Source organism: Zea mays, chromosome 6 (assembly GCF_902167145.1).
Source record: "Zea mays cultivar B73 chromosome 6, Zm-B73-REFERENCE-NAM-5.0, whole genome shotgun sequence".
NCBI classification, from domain to species: Eukaryota; Viridiplantae; Streptophyta; class Magnoliopsida; order Poales; family Poaceae; genus Zea; species Zea mays.
The window spans coordinates 152,573,364-152,584,395 of NC_050101.1; the positions used below are offsets into that span (position 1 = coordinate 152,573,364).

General features: G+C 60.6%; 1 protein-coding gene across 2 annotated transcripts; it reads right to left on the reverse strand.

Annotated features, from left to right (window-relative positions):
• Nucleotides 1-6,862: 6,862 nt before the first annotated feature.
• LOC100281558 (uncharacterized) lies at nt 6,863-9,436 on the reverse strand. Of its 2 annotated transcripts, none has more exons than XM_008649585.4 (3): nt 8,438-9,436; nt 7,878-8,341; nt 6,863-7,739 (listed from the first exon to the last, which is right to left on the reverse strand). In XM_008649585.4, the coding sequence occupies exons 1-3, from the start codon at nt 8,954-8,956 to the stop codon at nt 7,259-7,261; spliced, it is 1,464 nt and encodes a 487-aa protein (XP_008647807.1). In that variant the 5' UTR covers nt 8,957-9,436; the 3' UTR covers nt 6,863-7,258. The 2 variants fall into 2 exon arrangements, with proteins under 2 accessions (XP_008647807.1, NP_001354955.1); NM_001368026.1 differs by having other exon boundaries at nt 6,870-7,739; nt 7,878-8,347; nt 8,438-9,051.
• Between the last annotated feature and the right edge of the window lie 1,596 nt (nt 9,437-11,032).

Genomic DNA, 11,032 nt, shown 5'->3' on the forward strand with positions numbered 1-11,032 from the left:
GAGGCGACGGTGGGGTCGCTCCGGTCGTCGCTGGAGGTTTTCTGCAGAGACGTCCCCAAAATCCTCCAGGTAGCGGTTTCGGGCATACCTTTTTTCCTTCTGTGAGATACTCGTTGTGACGCCCTGTTTCCTTTTCCCAGGATCTGACGGACCGGAGCGCCGCCAAGTCGTCGTTCATCCGCCGTGAGGTTGATGTCTGGGGCTCGCTGCGATCCCTGAGGTCTTCGCTCGCCGGGGCTACCACGCGCCTTTCTCAGCAGGATGCCAAGGTGGCGGACCTCCAGCTGCTATGCGCCGACCTGAGAGCCGAGGCGGCAGCAGCGCGTGCGGAGGCGCAACAGCAGCGATCGGAGCTCGTCCAGGTCGTCGAGGAACGGAACCGACTTCAAGGCCGGGCTGCCGAGGCCGAAAGCCGAGCCGAGACCCTCGCGGCTGACTTAGCTGCGACCCAGGTCGCGGCCTCGGAGCACCGTGCCCGAGCCGGAAGTACGTCTTGGTCCTCCCTAGTTCTTTTTCTTGTCCGTTTCCCTTGCTTGTGCTTGAGGTATTTCTCCTGGCTACTTGCAGAGCTTGAGTCCGCCCTTGACGAGTCCGCCAAGGCGCTTGCTGAGGCGCTTGCCGGAGCCGCCGAGCAGAGGGAGGCGGACCTCACGGCCATGTCCGAGGCCGTCTCGGACTTTTATCGTGCCCTCGGCTCCGATGACGTCCCTTCAGGAAGCTCCCCTCAGAGCCGCCTTCGAGCCTTAGGTGGTCACGCCCGCGGCAGAGTCCGCGAAGCGCTACACCACGGCGTCAGGCGGGCCTTCGCCATGCTCGCTTCTCACTACGTTGTGGACCTGGAGCGGGTTAGTGAGGGGTACTGTCTTCCTGACGAAGACGATGCTGCTCTGGCGGAGGTGCAGCGGCTTGACGCGGTCGCCGCCGGCCCGAGCGCGGTGCTGGCGGCCACCTTTGAGGCGGAGGTCCTTCCTCCTGCGACGTCACCGGAGGCCGAGATGGACCCCACCGATGGCGGGGGTGGAGCTGAAGGCGCGGCTCCTTCCCAAGGCGGCGCCTGATTCTCGTTTGAACAGTTTCTTGTTGAATGTGTGTCTCACCACGGCCGCTGAGGCCTGAACACTTTTGTCTTTCTTGCATGGAGTCGTACTCTCCTTTCTTTCCATCTGCATGTTCGTCCTAGCTCGTCAATAATAGGGTGGCTTCTCGAGTTGGGCCATTCTTCGTGGCAGGTGATGAGTGAGGTATCCCTAACCCGGAGGTACGGGAGTTCCTCGGCTCAATCGGCCTTGCCATTTTCATGTACCCGCGTTCGCTCCTCGAGACCCGGCTTCTGACATAGCCGGGAGAACGTAGCTGGGAGAACGCAAGAGGCCCCTTTTTTGATTTAAAAAGATCTTGACGCAGAGGGGTTCCCCCTTTTTAGCCCCCGAGGGAGGGTCGGGCTCCGCCATGGCGAGGCCGACCCTTCCTTGATGATCGAGGCGCAGAGGCTGCCTGACGGATCGGGCCCCGGCCCGAATATCCAGCGAGTGTTTGGCGACATCCCTCGGTATGCCGGGCACGTCCGAGGGACTCCGCGCAAAGACGTCGGCGTTTGCGCGGAGAAAGTCGACGAGCACTGCTTCCTATTTGGGATCGAGCCCGGAACCGATCCGGGCCTGCTTGGTGGTGTCGCCACTGGGGTCGAGGGGGACGGCCTTGACCGTCTCCGCTGGCTCGAAGTTGCCGGCATGGCGCTTCACGTCTGGCACCTCCTTGGAGAGGTTCTCCAGGTCGGCGATGAGGGCCTCGGACTCGGCGAGGGCCTCGGCGTACTCCACGCACTCCACGTCGCATTCGAACGCGTGTTTGTACGTGGGGCCGATGGTGATGACCCCGTTGGGGCCCGGCATCTTGAGCTTCAGGTAGGTGTAGTTGGGGACGGCCATGAACTTCGCGTAGCAAGGCCTCCCTAGCACGGCGTGGTAGGTTTCTCGGAACCCGACCACTTCGAACGTCAGGGTCTCCCTTCGGAAGTTGGAGGGTGTCCCGAAGCAGACGGGGAGGTCGAGTCGCCCGAGGGGCTGGACGCGCTTCCCAGGGATGATCCCGTGGAAGGGCGCAGCGCCTGCTCGGACGGAGGACAGATCGACGCGCAGGAGCTTGAGGGTCTCGGCGTAAATGATGTTGAGGCAGCTGCCCCCATCCATCAGGACCTTGGTGAGCCTGACATCGCCGACAACGGGGTCGACGACGAGCGGGTATTTCCCCGGGCTCGGCACATGGTCGGGGTGGTCGGCCTGGTCGAAAGTGATGGGCTTGTCGGACCAGTCTAGGTAGACTGGCGCCGCCACCTTCACCGAGCAGACCTCCCGGCGCTCTTGCTTGCGGTGCCGAGCCGAGGTATTCGCCGCATGCCCTCCATAGATCATGAAGCAGTCGCGGACTTCGAGGAACTCTCCTGCTGGGTGATCTTCGTTCTTGTCGTCGTCGCGGGCCCTGCCACCCTCGGCGGGTGGCCCGGCCCTGTGGAAGTGACGCTGAAGCATAACGCACTCCTCGAGGGTGTGCTTGACGGGCCCCTGATAGTAGGGGCACGGCTCCTTGAGCATCTTGTCGAAGAGGTTTGCACCTCCAGGGGGCTTCCGAGGGTTCTTATACTCGGCGGCGGCGACAAGGTCCGCGTCAGCGGCGTCGCGTTTCGATTGCGACTTCTTCTTGCCTTTCTTCTTGGCGCCGCGCGGAGCAGACGCCTCGGGAGCTTCTTCCGATGGGCGGCCCTGGGGCTGCTTGTCCTTTCGAAAGATAGCCTCGACCGCCTCCTGGCCAGAGGCGAACTTGGTGGCGATGTCCATCAGCTCGCTCGCCCTGGTGGGGGTTTTGCGACCCAGCTTGCTCACCAGGTCACGGCAAGTGGTGCCGGCGAGGAACGCGCCGATGACATCCGAGTCGGTGATGTTGGGCAGCTCGGTGCGCTGCTTCGAGAATCGCCGGATGTAGTCCCGGAGCGACTCCCCCGGCTGTTGCCGGCAGCTTCGAAGGTCCGAGGAATTCCCGGGGCGCACGTATGTGTCCTGGAAATTGCCAGCGAAGGCTTGGACCAAGTCGTCCCAATTGGAGATCTGCCCCGGAGGCAGGTGCTCCAACCAGGCGCGAGCAGTGTCGGAGAGGAACAGGGGGAGGTTACGGATGATGAGGTTGTCGTCGTCCGTTCCACCCAGTTGGCAGGCAAGGCGGTAGTCCGCGAGCCACAGTTCCGGTCTCGTTTCCCCCGAGTACTTCGTGATAGTAGTCGGGGGTCGGAACCGGGTCGGGAATGGCGCCCGTCGGATGGCCCGACTGAAGGCCTGCGGACCGGGTGGTTCGGGCGAGGGACTCCGATCCTCCCCGCTGTCGTAGCGCCCTCCACGCCTGGGGTGGTAGCCTCGGCGCACCCTTTCGTCGAGGTGAGCCCGACGGTCGCGTCGATGGTGCTCGTTGCCGAGGTGGCCCGGGGTCGCAGGCGCGGTGTTGCGCGTGCGCCCGGTGTAGACCGAGGCTTCCCGCATGAATCGGGAAGTCGCGGCATGAGGTTCCGAGGGATATCCTTGCCTTCGGGATGCAGTGCTCTCGGCCCGCCGGGCCGCAGCGCCTTCCAGGAGATTCTTGAGTTCTCCCTGGATTCGCCGACCCTCGGTGGTTGACGGCTCCGGCATCGCGCGGATGAGCATTGCTGCGGTTGCCAGGTTCTGACCAACCCCGCTGGATGCGGGCGGCGGCCTGATCCTGACATCGTTGGCGACGCGGTGCTGGAGACCTTGGGGCAGATGACGTATTTCTCCGGCCAGGGGTTGGCCCACCCATGCATGTCCGACGTCCCGACGGATCGGCTCAAGCGCTCCTGTTCCCTCGTTGAGCCTGGCCTGCGCCTCGCGGACTTGCTCGAGTTGTGGGTCGTAACCCCCCGCCGGAGCGGGGACCACAGCTAGCTCCTGTGGGATGTCGGCGCGAGGCACCGGCCTAGGGAGATCACCGTCCTCCGGCATGCCAAGATGGTTGCCTTCGGAGGGATCCCCTAGCTCGATGTGGAAACATTCGCGGCTTGGGCCGCAGCTCTCGTCGCCAAGGCTGCGGCTTCCATCGGAACAGTCGGATAGGCAGTAGTCACATGCGGTCATGAAGTCCCGCACGGCACTGGGGTTGCCAAGTCCGGAGAAATCCCAACCTATGCTGGGATCGTCATCTTCCTCGGACCCAGAGGGCCCGTAGGTCGAGACGTCCGTCAGTCGGTCCCAAGGCGACCGCATACGGAACCTCAGTGGGGTTGCACTCGCCTCAATGAGAGCGCCCGCCAAAACGAGGTCGTTTGGCGGGTTGAGGCCGAGTCGAAATGACGCAAGATGGGAGTTAGTCGGTACCTTTTGGTCGACGAGGAGCGACGTAGTCACATCGGGGACTGGTTGCACCGTCATCTCTGGTTCGAGGGCGACGTCCTGCAGGCTTTCCGCGAGCGCGCCGGCGTCGTCTTCTTGCTCGGGGTCAGCGTGCCGCGGGGGGACGGCGCTTGCCTCCGTCTTGAACGCGAGGTCGACGTCCGGCGTGCCTTCCGTCGGGGCGTCGGGGGCGTCGATTCGCTCGACGGCCGACGAAGCGCGGCCTCCCGCCTGGCCTTGACGGCCCCGCCTCCTCCTCCGTTGGCGGGGGAGAGAACGGAGCGAGCCCGAATGTTGCTCTTCCACCACGCGGGGAAGACATCGTCGATTCCGCCGCCGGCGGGCGGGTTGTCGGCCGCCATTGTCGTAGTCGCGCGGCGGTGGAAGAAGTATCATGTCGTAGCTGCCGTCGAAGGACATGAACTCAAGAGTCCCGAAACGAAGCACCGTCCCGGGCCGGAGAGGTTGCTAGAGACTGCCCATCTGGAGCTTGACGGGGAGCTGTTCGTCAGCACGCAGCAGGCCCCTACCTGGCGCGCCAACTGTCGGCGTTTCGAGACAGGGGGGTCCCTAAGCCGACGAGTGAGTGTGCTGCGTGCCCCAGCCCAGATGGGTCGAGCGCGTGGGCGAGCGCGAAGGGGGGAGAGGCGAGGTGGTCGGAGTCGAGTGTGAGAGAGGTGGAAGTCCCGCGGCCTTCGTGTTCGTCCCGCGCCCAGGTCAGGTGCGCTTGCAGTAGCGGGGTTACAAGCGTCCACGCGGGTGAGGGAAGCGAGCGGCCCCAAGAGAGCGCCTGTCCCGTCCTCGGTCCCGCGCGGCCAACCTTTTCTGAGAAGGCCCTGGTCCTCCCTTTTATAGTCGTAAGGAGAGGATCCAGGTGTACAATGGGGGGTGTAGCAGAGTGCTACGTGTCTAGCGGAGGGAGAGCTAGCGCCCTAGGTACATGCCAATGTGGCAGCCGGAGAGATCTGGGCATCCTGCTGGCGTGATGTCGTGGCTGTCGGAGGTGCGGCGGAGCCTGGCGGAGGGACAGCTGTTGGAGCGGTCGAGTCCCTGCTGACGTCGTCCTGCTTCCGTAAGAGAGCTGGGGGCCGCCGTCGTCATAGAGCTTGTGGAGCGCCATCATTGCCCCTCCGGTGGAGCTGGCCGGATGGGACGCCGGTCTTGTTCTCCGTGACCCGAGTCGATTCGGGGTAGGATGATGATGGCGCTTCCTGTTGACGTGGCGGTCTGTGCCCTAGGTCTTCGTGGTGGCGCTTCCTGTTGACGTGGTGGTAGGATGATTCGGGGTAGGATGATGATGGCGCTTCCGGGTCTTAGCCCGAGTCCGAGCCCTCGGGTCGGGCGGAGCGGAGTTCGCCGTCTTCCGGGTCTTAGCCCGAGTCCGAGCCCTGGGGTCGGGCGGGGCGGAGTTCGCCGTGGCGCCTTTGGCAAGACCTGACTGCCTGTCAGACTCACTCTGTCGAGTGGCACTGCAGTCGGAGTGGCGCAGGCGGTGCTGTCCTTCTGTCAGACTGGCCAGTGGAGCGGTGGAGTGACGGCGGTCACTTCGGCTCTGCCGGGGGCGCGTGTCAGGATAAAGGTGTCAGGCCACCTTTGCGTTAAATGCCCCTGCAATTTGGTCAGTCGGTGTGGCGATTTAGTCAAGGTTGCTTCTGAGCGAAGCCAAGGCCTCGGGCGAGCCGGTGATGTGTCCGCCATAAAAAGGGGGCCTCGGGCGAGACGGAAGTCTCTCGAGGTCGGCTGCCCTTGGCCGAGGCTAGGCTCGGGTGAAGCGTGATCGAGTCATTCGTGTGGACTGATCCCTGACTTAATCGTACCCATCAGGCCTTTGCAGCTTTATGCTGATGGGGGTTACCAGCTGAGAATTATGCGTCTTGAGGGTACCCCTAATTATGGTCCCCGACACCCCCTCAACTAATGGGATTATACCCTTAGAGCATGTACAACCCTATTAAAGGAACATATCTTGTGCACATGAATTAACAAAGTTCACAAAAATTCTGAAAAAAATGCATACATATTATTTCCATCTTACTCCAATTATTTGTAAACTTAAAGTTCAGATTTATTATAATTTAGCTGTAATAAAAAAAGATAAATTTTTTGACAAGTTTAAATTAGAAAATTTGCAAAAATGCTATCTTTTTATTACATCTAAAATATGGCGAATTTGAACTTGAAATTGTGTATGTAATAGGAGTAGAATGAAATGAAAAGAATATGTATAAGTTTTTTAGATTTTTTTAAACTTTGTTAGATCATGTGCAACGAATATTTTTTCCTAATTAAATGAGGGGTTTTTAAGAGGCTAAGTTAAAAAAATAAGAGAGACTCTTTGAGATCAGCCCATCTATATATAACTCTCTATATACTGTATTTATTATTTTAGGAGCTGAGAATCATTTTATATATTTAGAAAATGGACTTAGGGTTGTACTCGAAGAAGAAATAACTGTAGCAGTACTCCAAGAGGAAATAACGCGATCTTTTCAGCTTTATTGACTTTGTCACACTATATATACGGTATAGGGCCTTTCCACACAGGCGTTAGCGGCACCGTTGCTACAACTACAAAACGACACAACCGTATGACTGTCTGTACGAGTACCGTGCCGTGCGCGCGTGGCAGGAAGGCCTCCAACGAATCAACAAATTCCCATTCCTAGCTAACCTAGATCCGGTGCACACAGCGTGTTGTGTGTGCGTGCGTGTGTGTATACTGCACGTATCTGAATTCTGAATGCGAAGGCGAGCGTGCACGCTACGTATACCCCCGCCGTACACGTACAGCAGGCTACAGACACCGCCGCCGCACCGAGATTGGTGGACCGGCTCCGCATCCCCCTCGCCAGCTCTAGCCTCTCCCTCTAGCAGAGGAGCGAGTCGACGAACAGGTCGTCCCGCGGCTCGTCCTTGGCCGCGTAGCCGCCGCCGTACCCTCCTCCTCCGCCGCTCAGCATCTCCAGGGTGTAGGGCTGCTGATGACGATGATCCATCTGGCCGCCGCCGGAGCCCAGCAGTGGCGCGGCGGCCGCCGCGCGGCTGGCGGCGCCGCGGCCCACGGGCACGTCGTGGTTGTGCTTGCCCTCGTACGTGGTGATCACGGCGCGCGCGTCGTGGCACGCGCGCTCCACGTGCTTCCGCACGGGGCACCCCGCCGTGGTGCACTTGTAGTAGCTCCGCGGGTTCGGGTTCCCCTTCACCACCTTCTGCCCGTACTTGCGCCACCGGAACCCGTCGTCCAGGATGTCGATGTCGCTCAGCGTCTGTACCACCAGCCGCGGCTCGCGCACCGGCTTGCCGCCGCCGGCGCCTGAGCTGCCTTCGTTCTCACCGTCCTCCGCCTTCCTGATCAATAATAAAGCGGACATACATGGTGGTGTATATATGAGTTCCACGAACACAGGAAACACACGGCACCGCGTGCCTCAACTCGTGAAGGATCGGAAGAGCAGCGAATCGATCTGGTGAGATAATCACACGTACCAGCGCTTGGCGTCGGGCTCGTCACCGCCGCTCCGCTGCGACCCGTTCTCCGCCTCGTCGTCGCCGAACGTGACGGACGAGTTCTCGGCGGTGGCGCCGCCGGAGTGCTCCGGGCCGCCGCAGCCAGAGAGGCTGCTGTTGTTGGCGGCCTGCTCCTCCGCCGCCGCCACGCCGCCGGAGGAGTTGCGGCGCGTGGACAGCGGCTTGGGGTGGTTGTGCGCGCCCTTGTACACGATCTGCGTGACGCGCCCGTCGGCCAGGGACCGCTCCACCTTCTTCTTCATGGAGCAGCTGTGGTACGTGCACTTGTAGTAGCTGCGCGGGTTCTCGCTCCCCTTAACCTGCTTCTGCCCGTACTTGCGCCAGTTGTACCCGTCCTCAAGCTTGGTGCCGCCGCCGCCGCCGCTGGCCTTGTTGCTCGACGGGACGGCGCTCTTGGTCGCCGCTTCGACTTGCTGTTGCTGCTGCTCCTGCACGACGACCACTGTCAGCTACTTGCTTCTGTTTGGTAGCTTTAGTAGCTTGTGATACAGCAACAAGCAATTCCTATTATTTCCTACCTTGAAGGAAGGGAAGGACGTGGTCTGCGCGGGCATGGTGGGCGCGTGGAAGGAGAAGTCGTTGAAGGCGCTGCCGACCGCAGCCCGGCTGTCGTCTTGCTGAGACTGAGACGCGATCAGGTCGGCGGCATGCTTCCAGTCGAACCTCTGCGCCGGGATGGCGCCGGTGGTGGGCGACGCGAAGAAGTTCGAGGAAGAGTGGAGCAGGACGGGCGAGTCCAGCAGCTCGGCGGGGCTGAGCCCGGGCGGGATGGAGAAGTAGGAGGAGGGCGACATCGGCGGCGGCGAGATGGGCAGGCTGGGCGGCTGCGCCGACTTGAACTTGGGCACGCCTACGCCGCCGCCCCTGGTGGCGCCGCGGTGGAACAGCCCCCTCGGCGACCGCTCCTGATGATCGGCGCCCGCGGCTCCTACCATGTCCGCTGCTGCCCCAGAGAGCAGCTCCGTGAAGGAGGTGATGAAGGGCGGCGGCGTGAACGTGAACCCGCCGTGCTCCAAGCTCCCCGTCGAGGACGCCATGGCGAGCGACGCAGAGCGGAGCAGCCAGGCGGAGGTCGAGATCCAGGGGGAGAGATCAGATCAGAGATTGGGTGCGTGCGTCACCGGTAGAGGAGTGGCTGACGGGAGTGGTTGCTCGGTGGCTGGGGTGCCGTTTATAGCGGACGGTAGTCGCGCGGTGAATTGCCAGCCGCGGCTAGTGTGGGGGCGCTTACTAAGCAATGGCTTCACTTACTGGTGGGGACGAAGTCAGGTGGGACCAAAATCTCAGTGGGGCTCAGAGGCTGAACTGAACGTGAACGTGTTGGAAACGGGATGCTTCTCGGAAGGGAGGAGTTTGACGCAGAGGTGTGTGTACGTCAAAGCTCGTGCGGTTTGACTGGTCAGACGAGGCGGCGACGTGGGGGTTCCGGTTCCGGGAAGCAGAGGCCGTGTGGGTCTGTGGGATGCGGGGTCGCGTCTCGCTCGTGGCTTGTCCCCACCCCACGGGTAGGAATGGATGCATCGGAGTCGGACGAGTGGGACCCTGCTGGGCATGCTGCTGATGTGGGACAAAAATGTGTTTTTTCCCCTCATAATAATAATAGAACATATTTAACAGCTTGGAACGGCTGATCCTAGCGTGAATCGCTTCCAAACAGGAATATGGAGAGAAACGCTTCACAATGGATCCTTCGAATCTGTTCGAACCAGAATTGAGCGTGCGGACGGTCCGCGCCTGTGGGCCGGACGGTCCGCGCGTGCGCAGAACAGATTAGGGTTCCGAGTTTTGTGCTACGGTTGTTAGCTATATTCGCGGGATTAGCTCGGAATCAGTTGTGTAAAGGGTCCAGCCCCCCTCCTCTATAAATAGAGAGGTCTACAGCCGATTTGTAATCATCAACAATCGAATCAATACAACTTTTATTCGCATTTTATCCTAGGAGTAGTTCTAGTCTAGTTTAGGTTTAGCCTCTCAATCCCCAAATTCTCCGCCTCTCCTCGACTCTACGTCGATTAGAGGAGTCTAGGTCGGTCTACCCGAGCCTAGACACCACCTAGGATCTCTACTCCCCGACGGGGTCCCTCCCGGGAGCGAGATCCAGGCGCCGTCGGCGATCTTCCGTCGTCCCTGCGTACGCGCGGACCGTCCGGCCCCAGGGCGCGGACCGTCCGGCCGTCAGGCAGGAGCCCTAGCCGCGCACCAGGCCGCGGACCGTCCGGCCCCAGGCCGCGGACAGTCCGCCCTTGCGCAGAGAGCACCACCGCGCCTCGCACCAGGCCGCGGACCGTCCGGCCCCTGCGCGCGGACCGTCCGCCCCTGTGCAGAAGGCACCGCCACAGTTCTTGTTGAGTGTTTGGCGCTCCAAAAAGGCGTCAACATACTTTTTGGCGACTCCGCTGGGGACAACACATATAGACCTATCAAATCGGCCCTCAATGGCCGGTTCAAAAGATAGCTCTGAGGTTTCCACCAGCAATATCATCACACCGACATGGGAAGCCTTGCCGGCTGAAGAACAACTTCTGTTCGAGGAGCGCCAGGAGCAGCTGATCCAAGAAGCAAAGGCGAAGTTCCTGGCTGACTTCAAAGTGGACAGGAACAACAAAGTCGTTCGGCAACGGGCGACAGATCTGGCTTCGCTCCGACCTACTACGATTACCCCAAATGTAAGTAGCACCAACGAACTCCAATCTCTTAAAGCTTACATAGACGAACAGCGAGAACAGATGCAAAATATCATAGGGGTTATGCAAAACGATTGTAGGAGACTAGTACGTGCATTTGATAAATCTAGTATAGCAAATTTTCCTTCACACGAGGTTGAATTAGGAGATAATACACGTAATACATCGGCTAAAGGTTGTCACGACCAGTCACAACCCCCTTATGGGATGCCGATGGACACGTACCCTGAGCAAACGCAAATCGGCAGTAAACCAGCCGATCTACACATGTCCGGACCGTCCGCTCGCGAGCGCGGACCGTCCGGGTCAGCCACAGTCGGGCCCATTTTTAATGAGTTACCTAGATACGCACCCGAGCCACCACATAGGGCACCGAATTTAAACTATCCAGTCGGACGGTCCGCATACAACGACGGACGGTCCACATAT

What these genes read in the sequence shown, in the direction of transcription:
- LOC100281558 (NM_001368026.1), bottom strand. Translation starts at nt 8,956, where the DNA reads ATGGCGTCCTCGACGGGGAGCTTGGAGCACGGCGGGTTCACGTTCACG. An exon ending in CGTCCTTCCCTTCCTTCAAG is followed by an intron (nt 8,348 to 8,437) that starts GTAGGAAATAAT and finishes GTCGTCGTGCAG; the next exon opens with GAGCAGCAGCAACAGCAAGT. An exon ending in GAGCCCGACGCCAAGCGCTG is followed by an intron (nt 7,740 to 7,877) that starts GTACGTGTGATT and finishes ATTATTGATCAG; the next exon opens with GAAGGCGGAGGACGGTGAGA.